At 38.0% G+C, this 16,698-nt stretch overlaps 1 protein-coding gene across 3 annotated transcripts in view; it reads right to left on the bottom strand.

Moving 5' to 3' along the window:
* LOC149190052 (uncharacterized) overlaps positions 1-16,698 on the bottom strand; it is a 206,981-nt gene that overhangs the window by 54,666 nt on the left and 135,617 nt on the right. For all 3 annotated transcript variants that reach the window (XM_089412006.1, XM_089412008.1, XM_089412007.1), the window contains exons 9-11: positions 9,823-10,026; positions 8,443-8,676; positions 8,070-8,247 (exon numbers count right to left, since the gene is read on the bottom strand). In XM_089412006.1, coding sequence (XP_089268132.1) covers positions 8,070-8,247; positions 8,443-8,676; positions 9,823-10,026 — 616 coding nt within the window. The remainder of the gene's footprint in view (positions 1-8,069; positions 8,248-8,442; positions 8,677-9,822; positions 10,027-16,698) is intronic.

The following is a 16,698-nucleotide window of genomic DNA, read 5'->3' as shown; positions in this document are numbered from 1 at the left end:
CTGCGAAGGCTGAGTACATTGCAGCTAGTCAGCCCAGTTGTGAGGCTATTCGGCCTCGCAAGTTGTTGTGTGGCTTATTTGGTCAGAGGCTGAGACCGACTATGATATATTGTGATAATCAGAGTTGCATTAAACTCACGAAGAATCCAATATTTCATGATAGGTCAAAGCACATTGAGATCAAGTACCACTTCATTCGAGATTGGGTTTTAAGAGGGGTAGTGAAGCTTGATTATATATCCACTGATGAACAGGTTGCATACATTATCACCAAGTCACTGCCTAGGGGCAAGCATGTGTATTTTAGAGACAAGTTGGGAGTGGTGAGAAACACCTTCCTCAGTAAGAGATAGTGTTTGAGAAAAGGTAGCAAGGAGGTATTTCCTACTGCATTTGCCTTTTTGCCTAGGAAAACACACGAGAACACCTTTTTAGTAAGTAACTTTATGAGTTATTAAATTCACTTTATGAGGTACTTTAGTACTATGTACTGTATATTATTAAAGACACTTTATGTTTTTAAGTTGACTTTATGTGAAAAAAATACGAGGTACAAAAACAACATTAAAGTGACTAGGGAGCTCATTAATGAGGGGAGAGACATAGAAAGGGGGTCAAATGAAGATTAGATCTCTACCATTGATCTGTGAGAGTTGAGATCTAATCTCAGCTATAGATCGAAGGATTAGGGTTCTCTCATCATAATGAGGCTAAAAAGGAGAAAAAATGCTAGAGAGCTCATTCATTCTTCATGTGTATTTGTGGAGGAGAAGAGAAGAGCAAGGTGAAGGAGAGGGAGGCTGTAATAGCCAAGTGCTAAAGGGGAAATAGAGGTACAGCAGCTAGGAGAAGTTAAACAAGCTCAAATCCCAAGGCTGGGAGGCAACACATAGGTCGAGGTAGCACAGGGAAGTGGCACGCAGGTTGAGAAGGTTACAACAATCATTTCCAGTGCTGAAACTGAGGAGAATCTCAACAAGTTTTTCGAGGGAGACTGTCAGGAGAGCAACCCAAATTTGTGGAGAAATTTCTGGGCTGATTGACAGACATTTCAAGGAGAAATTCTGTCAGCAGAAGCATGCAGTTCAAGGCAGAGATTGATGACTGCAGGCATGGTTTTCAAGGGCATTTAATGTTGGTTGGAGGCTCGAATTTTTAGGAGGTTATTCAGGGCAATGAGCACACAAATCTAGGCTGGAGCTTGCTGACAGTGGCACGCATTGATAGGGGCAGAGATTTCTGGAGCATGCACTAATTTCCAGATAGTGGTACAAAATTCAAAGAGCTGTGCAGAGTTCTAAAAGGGAAATAATTACCCGAGTTTTATTGTTGTGTAAAATTTTCCTGAGAAAAGCATAATAAAAATCTCCTTCAAACTGGTTTTCCCCTTGTGGGTTTTACCAGGGTCAGAGATTGACCAAAAATCTGTGTGTCAAACTTGTGTGAATGCTTGTCTCTAATTTTCTATCAGCTGAAAAGTGAAATAGTAGTGGCAGCTTGTAATGTTTCTATTAAAATTTGCATTAAATTTATATATATAAGTATGATTATGTGGGGATGTGGGCATTAAACCATATGCAAAGAAAACTGAAACTGGGAAGGGCTACAAGAAACATTCTTCTACATATACAACAGAGTTCAGAAAGATGGCCATAATGTTAGGTATCTCCCCGAACAACCTAGATCGGTGGACGAGGCTTGTGTACAAGCACAGTACGTGGATAACATAAGCCAGAATAAAGGGTAATCAAGTGGGTCAAAGCAGAAGGAGCACCAAGACGCTTATAAGGAGGGGAAGAGATTAATTTGGAGGATGAAGCCATGGTTAAAGAGTGCTTGGATGGTAGACTTTTGGATGGTTATGTCGTAGAGATGCTACCCCCATCCACCAGTAGGTTTCTAGATGTGTCAGCTTTGCCTTTAGCTTCACAACCTCCAGAGTTGTGTGGGGGCTATGTAGCTTCAAGACATGTTACAGCTATTATTGATTGATGCTACAGTCAGAAATTTAATTTCAACATTGATATTTCCCATTCAATTTGAAGGATTCCAACATTGTGACATCGTTGATGTTGTTGGTCATATCTAGTTACACCCCTAACAATCTTCTTATAACTCCAGAAACATATATACTTTTACTACAATACAGAACGGTAACACTTATTACTCTAAAAAATTTAAAATTTTCACCCTTGGGAAGGGTTAGTCATTGTGATGTTTACTTTATGTATCTAAGAGTAATGTGGCAATGTAATAAACTGATAAATAACTCATAGGTTATAGATGACAATTAAGTTAATGTTCTTAATGAGATTAGGTGAGTAGTCCCTAATGATCATAAAAGAACTTGCTCAATATATATATATACAACACCGGTGTATGTCATTTCTAAGCATGATGATAAGTTCTCCTCCTTTTTCTTTGATATACAAGTTAGGATCAGACTTACTTCTCATGAAACCACTTGATCTAAGAAACTTATCAATCTTTTCATACAAAATTTGAGGAGATCCCTTTAATCGATCAGGCCTTTACCGACTTACATACCAACTTTTCATCTCCTTACAATAACAAATCCTTTAAGTTTCTCTATATATACTTCTTCATGCAAACCCCCATTTAGGATTGCATTTTTTACATCCATCTAATGTATAACTACGCTGCAAGAATAAGTATATATGGAACACCACGAAGGATTTGTCGTTGAAGGAGAAGAAAACTTGGTATGTAGGTTGATGAGGGCCTTGTATGGATTAAATCAGGCCCCTTGAGTTTCGTACCAAAAGATCAATAAATATCTTGGATCAAGTGGTTTCAAGAGAAGTAATTTTAATCCTAACTTGTATATCAAAGAAAAATGAGAACTTAGCATTATGCTTAGAAATGATATACAAGTTGAAGTCAACTTTATCAACAGTTCTTGCTGATAAAAGTCAACACAGCATGATTAATACTTCTACATGTTGAAAAATGTAACTAGGTTCGATCTTCATAATGACACATGTAATCATGGTTAAATGTAAAGAGAAAAATAAATTTATTATTGTTATTCTTGAGGCATGGGTTTCATGCTCAAGGAAAATTTATTTTAGGTCAAGCAACCATTGAGTGCTTCTAGGGCTTGTCATTGAGTCTACAAGTCAATTGGTCATTGTCGTGTATGAAAGATCCATTTGGGCATGTTACATATTGTAAAGAAAATATGAGTCAAAATAGAGTCAAAAGACCCTCCAAGACCTCGTCATAGTGCAAAGATCAAGTTGGCCTAAAAGAAGCAATTCGACCTAGTAGGAGACCTATATATAAGAGAGGCTTTGACGTCACTTGGAGAACTAACTCTCACTCACACAAGTTCGATCAAGGAAGAAGAAAAAGTGGGAGGAAGAGAAGGACAAGAAGAAAAGAAGAGAGAGAATTTTGGACTAGTTTTGGGTTATCACTCTTCACACGTGCGAAGAAATCAAGGCACCTATTGTAGCAGCAAAGGCCAAGTTGCAGAAATCGAGTTAGGGCATCAAGAAGTACACTTTGCAAGCCAAGTTCTCTAGTATGATAGGATGCATCATATTAGGAGATGGCATCATATTGGAAGCATATAATTGAAACAAGAGCTCATGACATCATTATAGAAGTTGAAAGGATAGTTGAAATAGAAGTCTACATGGATGTAGCCAAGTTCTCTAGTATGATAGGATGCATCATATTAGGAGATGGCATCATATTGGAAGCATATAATTGAAACAAGAGCTCATGACATCATTATAGAAGCAGAAAGGATAGTTGAAATAGAAATATACATGGATGTAGCAGTCATCATATAAAGGAAGGAGCTCTTGTTAATTGAATTGAAAGCATAAGTAGTATATATGGTTAGAAGAAAGTCATCTAGCATAAAAAGAGCTCATCATACATCATCATCATTAGAAAGGAGCATTTGCAGAATGAGGATAATCAAGATCCTCTATTGGAATCTTCATTAGAAGGTTCACCTCTCTTGGAAGAAGCAAGTGTCTTGCTAAGAATTCCACCTTGTATGGGATTCATTGTTTAGAAGGATGATGGTATGGTGACAAAGGAATGCAGCATGTCAAAATGATTAAAGATCTCTCAAGCAAGGAAAGGAAGCTGCTGAAGGAACTCTAGATGATCAAAAGAAGAGGTATGTATATATTTGATAAATTAAGTCATGTCATCATATAGTTGCAAATAGCATGGGTAAATGCTCTACCTCCTAAGCATGATCGAAGAAAAGGGATTTCTTCCTTTGGAAAGATGCATGAAGGCATGATTCACATATTGACAAGATGAAATCAACATAATATGTCCTCATATGGAATATGAGGTGGTTGACAAAGATGAAGGAACCATGAATGAAAGTTCCTAGGGAACAATATATGAAGAAAGAAAAAAGAGATCGTGAAAGATGCAACTATGGTCATGTAAGAAAAGGGAAATCAACATCTAATGACTAGAAGAATTGGCCATGACATCTCCATAGAGAAGGTATGAAGACCCTAATGAAGGTCTGTAAATGAAGGAGACCCTTGACATTGAGAGTCTTGGAGATGTGATTATGCAGGATGTTGATGTTGCAAGCAAGCAAATGTCATGATGAAACGTCATCACAAAAGGTAACTTTGATTTGATGTTCATTTTTTATTTTTGAACAGCATCTGGATGGGTTGATACAAGGCTACCGTAAGAGAGTTGTAGATGTCACCTACAACTAGCACTCCTGAAAGAAAACATGACTTGGAAGAGGTAGTTGTATGAAGAAAAACCAGATGTGGACTAGAGGATCACTTTCCGATAAATAGAAGGATGACATGACCGATGAAGTTAGTGAAGGAAAATGATGAATGGTCGATGCCCTATGAAAGATGAAGGCTCCATAACGAAGAGGATGTAGTTCATGACATCGAAAGGAGGAACTCTATAAGCAACTGAAGGTACCATAATATCCACCAAAGAGCAAAAAGCTATTGTTGGAAACAAGTCCCTAGCCAAGATGGAGCTTGGACAAGTCCCTGGATAAGAGGAAGCTTGGGTACATTCCTTTTAGAGGAATGGGTATATCTTCCCTAGTTGAGAGGGAGAGATAGACACGTCATTCTTGTCTTAATATTGTGAAAAAAGAATGGAGGATTGGGTAAGCATCTGAGACTGATTCCGATACTCTTTGAGGATGTGGTGGGACATACAAGATAGGAATTGTCGTAAAAAGGACATACCCTATGAACACCCAGGTGGGGTATGTGCCTTGAGAGACAATGATGATGGTGTCTGTCAATCATTGGTCTCAGCAGCATTGTGCCATGATCTTGTGGAGAGATAGAGTTGTTAGTCAAGGCCTTGCTATGTGACAATGCTAGTTTGTAATGAGAATTTTTCAGATTGAGAATGTCCAAGTACCTTGTATGGATTATGAATATCTCCCTAGTTAAGCGGGAGTGTTGAAATATGTAACTAAGTTTGGTCTTCATAATGACACATGTAATCATGATTTTATGTAAAGAGAAAAAATAAATTTATTATTGTTATTCTTGAGGCATGGGTTTCATGCTCAATTGAAATTTATTTTAGGTCAAGCACCCATTGAGTGCTTCTAGGGCTTGTCATTTAGTCTACAAGTCAATTGAGTCATTATCATTTATGAAAACCCATTTGGGCATGTTACATATTGTAAAGAATATTTATTTGACTCAAAATAGAGCTAAAAGACCCTCCAAGACCTCGTCATAGTGCAAATATCAAGTCCGCCTTCACAAGTGAACAAGTCGCCCTAAAAGAAGCAATTCGACCTAGTAGGAGACCTATATATAAGAGAGGCTTCGACCTCACTTGGAGAACTACCTCTCACTCACACAAGTTCGATCAAGGAAGAGGAAAAAGTGCCAGGAAGAGAAGGACAAGAAGAAGAAAAGAAGAGCGAAAATTTTGGACTAGTTTTGGGCTATCACTCTTGACATGTGCAAAGAAATCAGGGCACCTATTGTAGCAGCAAAGACCAAGTTGCAGAAGTCAAGTTCGGGCATCAAGAAGTACACTTTGCAAGCAAAGTTCTCTAGGAGAGAAAATCAACTCAAGCGAAGAGGAAACGAGGAAGAAACTACCATAAATTCCACATGTGCCAAGGCTAGGGTTTCTGCAAAAGAATCTACTAGAAGTCGAAATTGCAGAAGAATCTTCTAGGAGCTCGAAGTTGCAGAAGATTCTACTGGGAGGTTGAAGTTGTAGAAGAATTTGATGGAAGTCGAAATTGCAAAAGTTGCTGAGGAATTGCTGGAAGGAAAGCTCGTCAAGAGGAAATATTTGACTTGGTCTTGGAGGGTCTTGGTCAAGGGTCATAGGTCTTGGAATTCATCAATTGAAGTTCTATAAGAAGAGAAGAATTCTTGTGGGTTTTCCTCTCAAGTGGAGAGGTTTTGGCCCTGGCTGATCGCCTACATCTTGTGTCCTCTTGTCTTATTGTTCTTTATGGTTTGGTAGCTATTTGATGAAAAGAACACTAAATATAATCAAGTGAAAGAAGAAGCTAATTAAGTTAAGTAAAAGCACATCACAAGCAGTTAAGTAAAAGCACATCACAAGCAATTATCAAAGTAAAAGAAATCATCTATCTTATTGCCCCTAGATTTCTCAACACTAAGATGAGTTAATATTGCTACAATATTCGATGAACTCTTTGTCTTGTTGTGAAAATTCTATCACTGCAACATTTGATTTACTTTGCCTACTTAAATTCCCAATAAGTTATTTATGAAATTCCTTCAATAAACATTAAAATAAATTATATTGCAGATATCACACCATAATACAGAAACAAACACATGCACAAGAATCAACACATCGACACAGATATTTTTGGACAGCATTCCCCAGAAAAACCCAATGTGGGAAAACCAGTACAGCAAGGGAGGATTTTATTATCCAACAATTCTTTAGTACAACAAGGTGCCAAACTGGCTTACCAACAAAAAGAAAAATTCTCCAGCACTTCTCCCAGCCCCAGCATCAGCCTTGCTGACCTCTGCGTAGCTCCCAAACACTCTGCGTCAGCCCCTGCTTCTCTGCGTCAGCCTTGGGCCTCTCTACGTCACCCACACAGGCCTTCTAGGGACTGCGCAGTCTACTATTGCCTCTACGTCTACCTCTCCTGCCTCTCCGTTGGTCTTCTGGTGTTGATCCCGATTCTTTGTTCTGTACTTGTTGCCTCCTGCTACTTTCCAGACCACTAGTTCGAATTTCTCAGCTAACCCGACTCTAGAAATCGAGCTGACTGGTCTCCCTCAGTGTGTTCTCCAACTGACCCTCAAAATCCTCTTCTTATACTTTTCTCGTTGGTTCATCAACGGCCAAGATTAAATTTCTAATCAACCGCTAATATTAGATTTGGCTTGATCCATGTCTTTTGGACCATTATAATCCAGTTTTATATTAAAACCCATTAATATTTTATTTTTCCTAAGTTTAGATTTAGGGACACTATTACAAATATTAATTATTTTAATATCTCCCAAATTGGTTAGAATCTGCCCAAACCCTTTCTGGGTCTTGAAGATCTCATGTGCTTTAGCCTCTCCACCAATTTTCATGGCTAGAGCACATCCGATGCTACCCCAAATCAACACTTGTTTCCCCTTGAATTTTAAGGATAAAGCTTTCCTAAACAGGAGGGCATTATAAGTCGAATAATAATAACACCTGCTATGAGAAAAGTAGCAGGTCACATTTAATTCTCAACAAGGGGATGCTAGAAGACAATAAGCCTTAGACTTAAGACTTGTTTTTCAAAGTGCAAACTTAGACTTGTTTCTCACTTATCTGTTCCTAAGAAGAAAAGGCAGAAAGCACGTATTATCCCAACAAGATATGACTATACCGTTACTTAGAAAATGGGTAACTTACAATACATCTACTACATGTGGATTACTGAACTAACCAGAAAAAGTAACCTTCCAGCCAATTTGATCCTCACTAAGTTCAACATTTTCATGACATACATCCTTCCAATAACTAACAACTTACAAAAACAACAAGATTAAAAATAAGACAATGGGGAGATAGACCTGTTGTTTGAGGTTCTTCCCATTCAACTCCTTCATCTTCTTCCTCTTCGCGTTTGGATTTCATTCCAACACGACGCTCTGAGGGCTTCTCTTCTTGAGCAGCAGCAGCTGCAGCTGCTTCTGCTGCTTCGTTCTGATGCTTAATGATTGCAGCATAGTAAGCTTTTAGATACTCCTCCTGCAATGCAATTAATAAAAAATTTACAATATAGCTCAACCAGATTAGCAGGCCCAACTGACTGATAAGGATCTATACATGTAATAATGCATAGTATTTACTATTTACAAGTCACAAGTTGATACAATAAGCAACAACAAGTGTGTACGTTTCACATAATCACCAATGTCATTATCATTATCCCCCATTGCGTACCTGTAAATTTTGCTGAATTGTTCCTTTATCATCGTCTGTGGGCTTCTTCTCTACAGCAGGACCCGTAAAAGATGATAAATTGTCTGGTTTTAACTCTTGTTTTACCTCACCACGCTGCTCATTAGTAAGATTCATTCCCTGTCTGATCATCCAAGGAGGCAAGACTTTTAAAGATGCAACATCCTCTTTGGAATCCTCTGCTTTCACTTCCATACCAGAGAGAGCCACTTCCACCTGCAAATCAAAAAGATATCCAACTAAGGATAATTTCCTGTAAACAAAGGCCCTTTGGCAATAGAAGTCTCAAATATGGTGTTACTTGAAATGTTTACACAACTGTCCTCTAAGATCTATTAACTACAAGTCCTCTAAAGTTCATTCATTTTCCTTTAGATAACTACAAAATTCGACAATACAATCACTGGATCACAATCATTGCCTAAAATCAATTCTTGCATCCTATATAAAAAATATAATATGAGATGAATGTGTATCAAGTTTTTTATCAAATACCATATAATATATTTTTAAAATAAGAGAATACGTTCTATGACTCATCAAATTAAAGTGTGACAAAAAAAACATTTGAATGTTCCTCTAGATAATACTCTCATTATGCAAATATGTTCCCTTACATAAGTACCTTGTTTTGAAAGCAAATTATAGTAGTAAAAAAAGAGACCCATAAGAATATTAGACTAAGAAAATAAATTAGAGCTGCAACAATCTGTAACTTATTGACAAAGAAAACAGTACTAAGGCAACGTCCTACAGATTTGTACATAGAACACGAATAGGACAGAGAAATGATTCGAAGTACCAAAGAAAAAAAATCTCCAATGGTTGGGAAGTGTATTCTTTAATAGATTTAAAGCAGAAAAATCAATGCAGCTGTCATATTCCAAGGTGAAGATAAACAGTCATTTACATAAAAGCATAATTTAACAATGGGTAAACCGCACCTCCTAGAATTTCCTGCATATCACAGGAATAAGGCAAAGAAACAAGTGAAATTACCCAAAAATAAAAATAAAAAAGTAAAGACAAAACCTTCTCAATGGGTAAGACATGTATTATCTACAGGACCTTTGAATATAAATACTTATAAACAAGAAAATCATCCCATCTGTCATATACCAAGGTGAAGAGAAACCAAGTTGTCAGGGTAGTAGCACAAAACCAGAGACAGCATTTCATTTAAGAATAGAGAAGCCGAGGGGCATTCTTTTAAATAGACTTTCATTCATATAATAATATCCAATAGAACAAGCAATAAAAACAACTGCAACATAAATAAAGGCAGGACAGAATCAAGTATCCAAGTGAATCTCTCAGGAGCACCAAATAACATAATTATATGCTAAGTTCAAAACGTCAAACCTTTGTCTCACCCAGGAAAGGCATTGGAGTTCCACCAAACCCTTGCCCTTGAGAAGATTTTGAAGATTCATTTGTATTGGTTTCCCCACCAACAGCACGCCCAGCAGCAATTGCCCTAGCCTCCCATTGGAGGAGACTTCCAAATTCAGGGACAGCTAAATCTTTTACTCTTGTTAACTGCTCCATTAATGGCTTAAGCTGTACCTGCATTTTTAATATTCCAATTTGTGCATGGAAGGAAATCATTTTATCAGCTTTCAGATCTTCCATCAAATAAATTGTTTAGTTTTATTACTATAAATGAATCGAATTAGCAAAGGCAAAAAGCTCTAAACAAGACTGGAAACCTGCCTAGATGTTATTGCTAAAAATTAACAGTAAACATTTAACAAATGGTATCCATCTTTTTCAGATCTCGCCAAAAGCTTCTCATGTGTTAGCAATTAAGCACCTAACAAGAACCAGATATTTCTTATACAGTTTAATGGTCCCTATTCAACAAATAACTCACGAAACGTTAACAATGAATCCTCCATTACAGCTGTCATATTGCTGAATCAGACATGTTTGGAGGCTAAACACCAGCTGAAAAAACATACATCAAATTAAGAGTACATGATGTGTGCCTTCTGTTAGGGTCCTATAATAATAGGATTCATAATTTTGAATTGGCTAAGGTTAGTCTTGTTGTACATACTTTGCTTTCTGCAAAACGTCTTCCATATTAAAAATTAAAAAATGTAAAGAGGGTATGTCATAAAAGAATAATGAAAGGACAAAGAGAAAGAGAAAAAGATCAAAAAAGTGAAAAATATGAACCCAAAAAGAAATAAAACAGATCATGAAAATGTGCAAATTCAAATGCCACTACTTTTTACTTTACTATGCAAAATGAGGTTGTGTAGCTTGTCAGAAATGCCACAATCCATGATGGTCAAAAAGCTTAATCTTGACGCATTCATGCTTTAAATTTCATGTTGATAGATAGAGAATAAAGATCTACCCAAAGTGTTTAACCTTGGCAGATTAGTAGTTAGGTAGAAAATAAAAATGAGTTCATCAGTTTAATTTGAGTCATTGAAAGTTATAAAGTTAGAATTAGATAGTTTGCTTGTCAAAAGAAAAGAAAATAAAGGGTGAGCAAGCTCAAATGCCCCCAATAAAGTGAAAAAAAAAAATGTTAGGATAAATAAAGGGTAGGTAGAAGAAAGGTTGCAAATGTACAAAGTTGTTGAGTCAAAAACACATTTATCATGCCTAATCCTATGTTTCATGTGCAGGAGCATGTATGAGAAAGAAAAAATGTTCACAACCTGGTTTAACTAATTTCCCTTCATTTCACTATGCTCCCACATGCTTATTTGCTAATTTCCCCATTATCCCTTTATCATTTATAAATCCCCTTTTCCCCTCATTTTGACCCTTACCCCTTGGTTTCACACATTTCCCTAGTAATTACCCTTCAAAAATCATTTCCCTACCCACAACCCCCTTTCCCTAGTGTGAAACCCATTCCCCATTGCAAATATTAACTTCCCCCCTTATTAATTTCCTTATTTCCCTTCAAAAACCCAAAAAACCCCTTTATCCTAAGTTTTTATCCCTCGCATTATTTAATTAACTCCCTGCTTCATATTTCCCGACAAACCCTTTTAACCCACCAACCCTCGGTGTAGTTAAAAAACCCCGCCACATAACCCCTGGTCCCACTTTATTAAACCCGTTGCTTATATTTAATCCCTACCTTATTTACTAATTAATTACAATTATTTGTAATTAAACCCCGAGCCCCGCAAATCCCTTTCCCAATTCCCTCTGTGCATCTTAACCACGCGATCTCCTACCCCAGATCTGACGGTGCGCATCCATATCGCGTGGGTTCACTATCTGACCGATAGCAGCCCGAGAGCACACGAGATTTGCGGTTTTTCCTGGGCACTGTTCTGCTACGTGGCGGCCCCAGGCTAGATCACGTGCTCGCGAAAAATACCGCCTGCCCTCCAAAAGCGATGCGATGGCCCAAAAAGCCACCTCCCCACCCAAACCAAAAACCACCCACTGTTCATTTATAGTTTTCGTGCCAAAATGTGACTGTTACCCGTTAAAATGCCAGAAAGGCCCCAATTTACTCTTTTTGCTTGTTTTCACTGTAACAATTGCTCAAGCCATTCTGCGACACCCTGAATCTCTGCGACCAAATTGACCACCATCTCTTGCCTGAAGAAGCTCTGGACACCTAATTCAAGCAATCAAGTGACAGTTCAAGCTACTGTACCCTCTGCATTCACCATTGAACTCAATTTGCAAGCCAGACCGCCAAATTCCAGGTATTCTTGAGAAAAACCAGAACGACCCTCTCAATTTGAAAACATACAATCCAATTGAAAGCTTAATTAATAAACTTGCCTAAATTGAAGAGAAATTTACTTGTATACCCCAAACCCTTCTTTTACAGACTGTAACTACCAACCCACTGTTCCAGGGCTTCCAAACCTCACTTCTACAACCACTACAAGCCTAATTCATATCCATAAACTCAGTCATGGCTTCCCAGACCTCTGTGGACGTGAGAACTCTGTCAACCCCTCACCTAGACATCGACCACCTTACATTAGCTGACAGAGATTTCCAAATAAAGGACATAGCCTCCGCTGCCTATTTTCTAAAGCTCCACTGTTGGAGTACGGACAAGTTTCTAAACCAGAACAATGACATTCACCTTTGGGAGTCTAATTTTCCCAAATATTTGTTCCCAGAAGTACACCCATTCCTTGACATCATCCACTTCTGTCATGCCTGTTACATTCCTAGCCAAAGGGCTATTATCACCCCTAACCAGCAGTTGTTATTTACCATCACTGCAGAGTCTATTAACCAAATGTTGCAGGTCCAACCAAGCCCTAATGAGACCCCACTGTCTATTGGAGACTTGCTGGACCTATATGTCAAGTTAGACCTGGCCAAAATAGCACAAATATTCTAGACTTTCATCATAGAAGACCACCATACTCCCATAGATAGTCCCCCTTATGTTGCCACCATTTTTTCAGAAAGAGGCAGACAGATTATTACTATGCTCTCTTGCATCCTAGGATATACCTCAGATGAGCATGTGGATGAGGTTTTCCTAGCCTTTCTTTCCATCTTTAGCCCAGGCAAGCCTCCTGTTGTTATTTACAACTATGCTCAGTTCATTGCAAACAGGATGCATGAACAGTTCACCAGACTACCAACTGAGAGAGTCTTCAAGTACTCCTCTGTGTTATTTCATATGTTTTTATATTATCAATCAAATAAATTCCCTGTCAGCATCCAGAAGTTGGATACCAAGGGAAATCAAAGATCAATTATCTATTGGACACCCTTGATCCAAAAATACTCCACTGCATTCACCTATAAGGACTTCATCGATTCATTTGTCCATCCAGTCATGAACATGCTGACAAGTAGCCCTCAACCAAGAAATCAAAAGGGTGTTATAGTTGGCCAAAAAAAGCAAGGTGGGAGTCTGGTATCTATACCAAAACCACACAGAGATTAAAATTTATGGATGCCAACTTGCCCCTTACAAACTACCCAAATACCTCCCTATGAGGATATTTGCACTAGAATATTTTAGGTAGATCATCAATTCTGATGAAGTCAACTTCCTAGCAACTAGGAAGAAAACCCAACTTAAAATGAAAAATCAATTGGGCCCCTTCAATTGTAATAACATAGAAGTTGGACTAGAGGCAGATAAGATTCTGCAACAAATGAAATTCAGGACAACTTTATGATGCAGTATGACCCTCATGGGTCATAAATAAGTTGAGAATCAAGGTCAAATTGGGACCTTTCACCCACCATCCTAGACCGAATATTGAGAGGTTTGCCAACCAATCAGAAAGATTGGAAAACACATTAATTGACATGGATAGCACAGTAGTGGATGTAGAAAATAAATTGATTGATGCAGAGAAACAAATTGATGAAAGTTATTTCCTGCAGGTTCCAAAACTAGGGGAACCCATGAATATTCCTCCTGTTTTACAAACCCCAGCAAATGAGGAGAGAAACCCAAAGAGAAACAGGGAGGAGGGTTCCAGTTCTGCTATGGAAACCACAGATGAGCATTTTGAGCTCAGGAAAAGGCCCAAGTTGAATCTTGTAACTAAACAGGAAGAAACCATTGAATCAGTGGAAATCACTGACACTGATACAATGGTGGAAAGAAGCAAAGGCACAACTACTTCAGGAGAAACAAAACAACCATCAAAATCTAACACTCAACTGATTAAGAGACAACTCAGTGTTGAGGTTTCTTCTTTTACCAGGCCAGCAGATAAGGAAAAAGATATCAAGGACAGGTACAAGGAGATCAAGTTGAGAAATGAGAAGTTGAAGGCTGAAACATATGCCCAATACTTCAAGCACACACCAGCTAATCAGAGCAGGTTGATGTCAACTTTTGACATCAAAGCAGGAAAAATGCAGGTGTCCTTCATGCAGCCTACTATTCAACAGCCAAAAACATCAGCTGACTACAGAAAAACCGACTTCGAGGTGTTGGCCAGGGATGTTCATCCCATTGACCAGATTGAATTCCACAAGCAGGTTGGAGAGATGATCTACTCCACCTTGACAGGGAAGGCCATGGCTGCACATAAGCTGCAGAATTCATTAGATAACATTATAGCCCAATATAAATTGGAAAAGGCCTCCTCATAGGCCAAGGACAACAAGATCAAGTCATTGGAGGACTTGGTAATTGAGCTGGGACATGATCCCAATGACATCAAAACTGCTGAGAAGTTGATCAAGAAGAAGAATGAGGACATTACAGCTCTTAAAAAAAATTAAAACTTCCTCATTCAGAGCACCCACAGACAAAAGAGGTCCTGGAGAGCCAAACACATCAAGAAGAGATGATGGACCTGGTTTTACAATTGAATGATCAATTGAAGGAAATGGAAAAGGAGTTAGATAGCTTGATACAAGTAAAACAAGTTAGTCTGGAGACTGCCCCTACCACTGTTATCCCAATAGTTACTATTGTAGTACCTTCCACTTTGGCAGCATCATTAGCTCCTACTGCTCCAATGGCTACAACACTGCCAGCTTCTATAGCATCTACATCAACAACAGGGCAATAGGTGATGAGACTAACAAATTGGTCAAGGCAATGGAAGACATGTCCATTCAGACCACAGAAATGAACAAGCTCAAGGAAAAGATGACCAGTCTAGAGACTGACTATAAGCTTGCACGGATTATGCACAAAGAAGAAGTGCAGAAAGCAACCAAGATGAATGAAAGAATAAAAAACTTGGAGAAGGAATTGACTTTAAAAGAACCCCTTGGATGGGCTAAGGAACAATTATCGGCCAATATCATTGACTCTGTCAATGATATTTGGCCATCCATTCAAGTAATTTTTGAACAGATTGACTTAGTGAAGCAAGCTACAGAATCCATACAGGGAGTAAAAGAAGAATCGAGAGACATGCCAGAGGAAGCTGCAAGGATCATTCACTTCCTCAACTCCAAAAATAAGTATGAATTGCAGGAATTAGAGATACCTGACAGAACAAGTATAATACTGGAAGTAAAAAGTGTCTTCACCAAGAGGAATTTAATGTTAAACCTTGAAGATAAGTCCCAAACCATGCAACTGGCTATAGACAGATTCATGGTTAAGTTTGAAGTTTTGAGGCAAAAGGGTTTGCCCAATCCCTTGGTAATAAACGACAAGTTAATGCCACAAGAGGACTACAATATAAAAATCAGAGAAGTGGCCAGAGATCAGGTAAATACTTCAACTATGAAGGGGATGTCTACTGGCAAGGTCCTATACCAAACTTTTGAGAATTTGTTTTACCTCCAGCATGAGGTAAAACACCTTTTTGTGAATAAGCCTACTTTTACCAAGTACACGGAGGCAGATGAGATTTACAGGAAGATGATAAATATCCAATTACCAGATGTTGAAACATGGGAGAAATTAAATGACTTACTGTAGAAATACACAGTCAAAATGTAAAAATGTACAGTAAGATTGAAAATCACAGTAAAAGGATAATGACAGGCCAGCCAAATGAAAGTGTATCAGTTGAAAGGTCAGAGTGAATAGAACATCCAGCGTGAAGACCAAACAACAAAGCAGAGATTAAAAGGCAAAATATCAAATATTAAAGACAACACAGCCTAATAAACAGGGATAGCAAACAACAGTTCAATATCTATCTCTATCTTCTTGCATGAAGATATTTCTTTCTCCTAGATTAATTCCCAAGACAGTTTGGGATATTTTGTAAATTATTTTTGTATAAATACTTCATAATTCGAAGTATTGAGGGTGGATTGCTATACATTTGTAGAGTTATTTTGATCATAAACCTAAGGGTTATTGTACCAATTTTTCAAGTCAGCAGACTGGACCAAGTAATAAAGAGATTGCATTATAGGATTCATGTGTTGAGCTATTACAGTGAAGTATTTTCTTTGTCAAATTTGTTATTTTCTTATGTTTTTCACAAACTTGAATGTTATCTAAAGTTGAATGAATTAACTGGAAATTTATCTCAGAATTTGTTTAAGTACACTCTGTTTTGAACAGTTGATCATTTCTATGTTTTCCTCTAATATCCGGATTTGAGAATCCTTAATTTCTCTCCCATCCCAGTTGACCTCTTTCACTTTCTTCATAATCCGGCCTAAGGAACCCTTAATTGCTCCCTGGATCCAATTCAAAACCACTTCACCATCTTGCCCTGTAGAAACTATTTTTAGAACTTGATCCAATCTTATTTGTCTGAGATTTGACCCCATAGCCCAATGGTAAAAGACACCCCTCTTTTCATCTAGGTAAGTGATCCCACCACCAAATCCAAATCA

Source organism: Pinus tabuliformis, chromosome 3_1 (assembly GCF_031772625.1).
Source record: "Pinus tabuliformis cultivar Carrire ecotype Pingquan chromosome 3_1, CPIR1, whole genome shotgun sequence".
NCBI lineage: Eukaryota > Viridiplantae > Streptophyta > Pinopsida > Pinales > Pinaceae > Pinus > Pinus tabuliformis.
The sequence above is the reverse complement of the archived record's forward strand: the minus strand, read 5'-3'. Positions and strand labels throughout refer to the sequence as shown.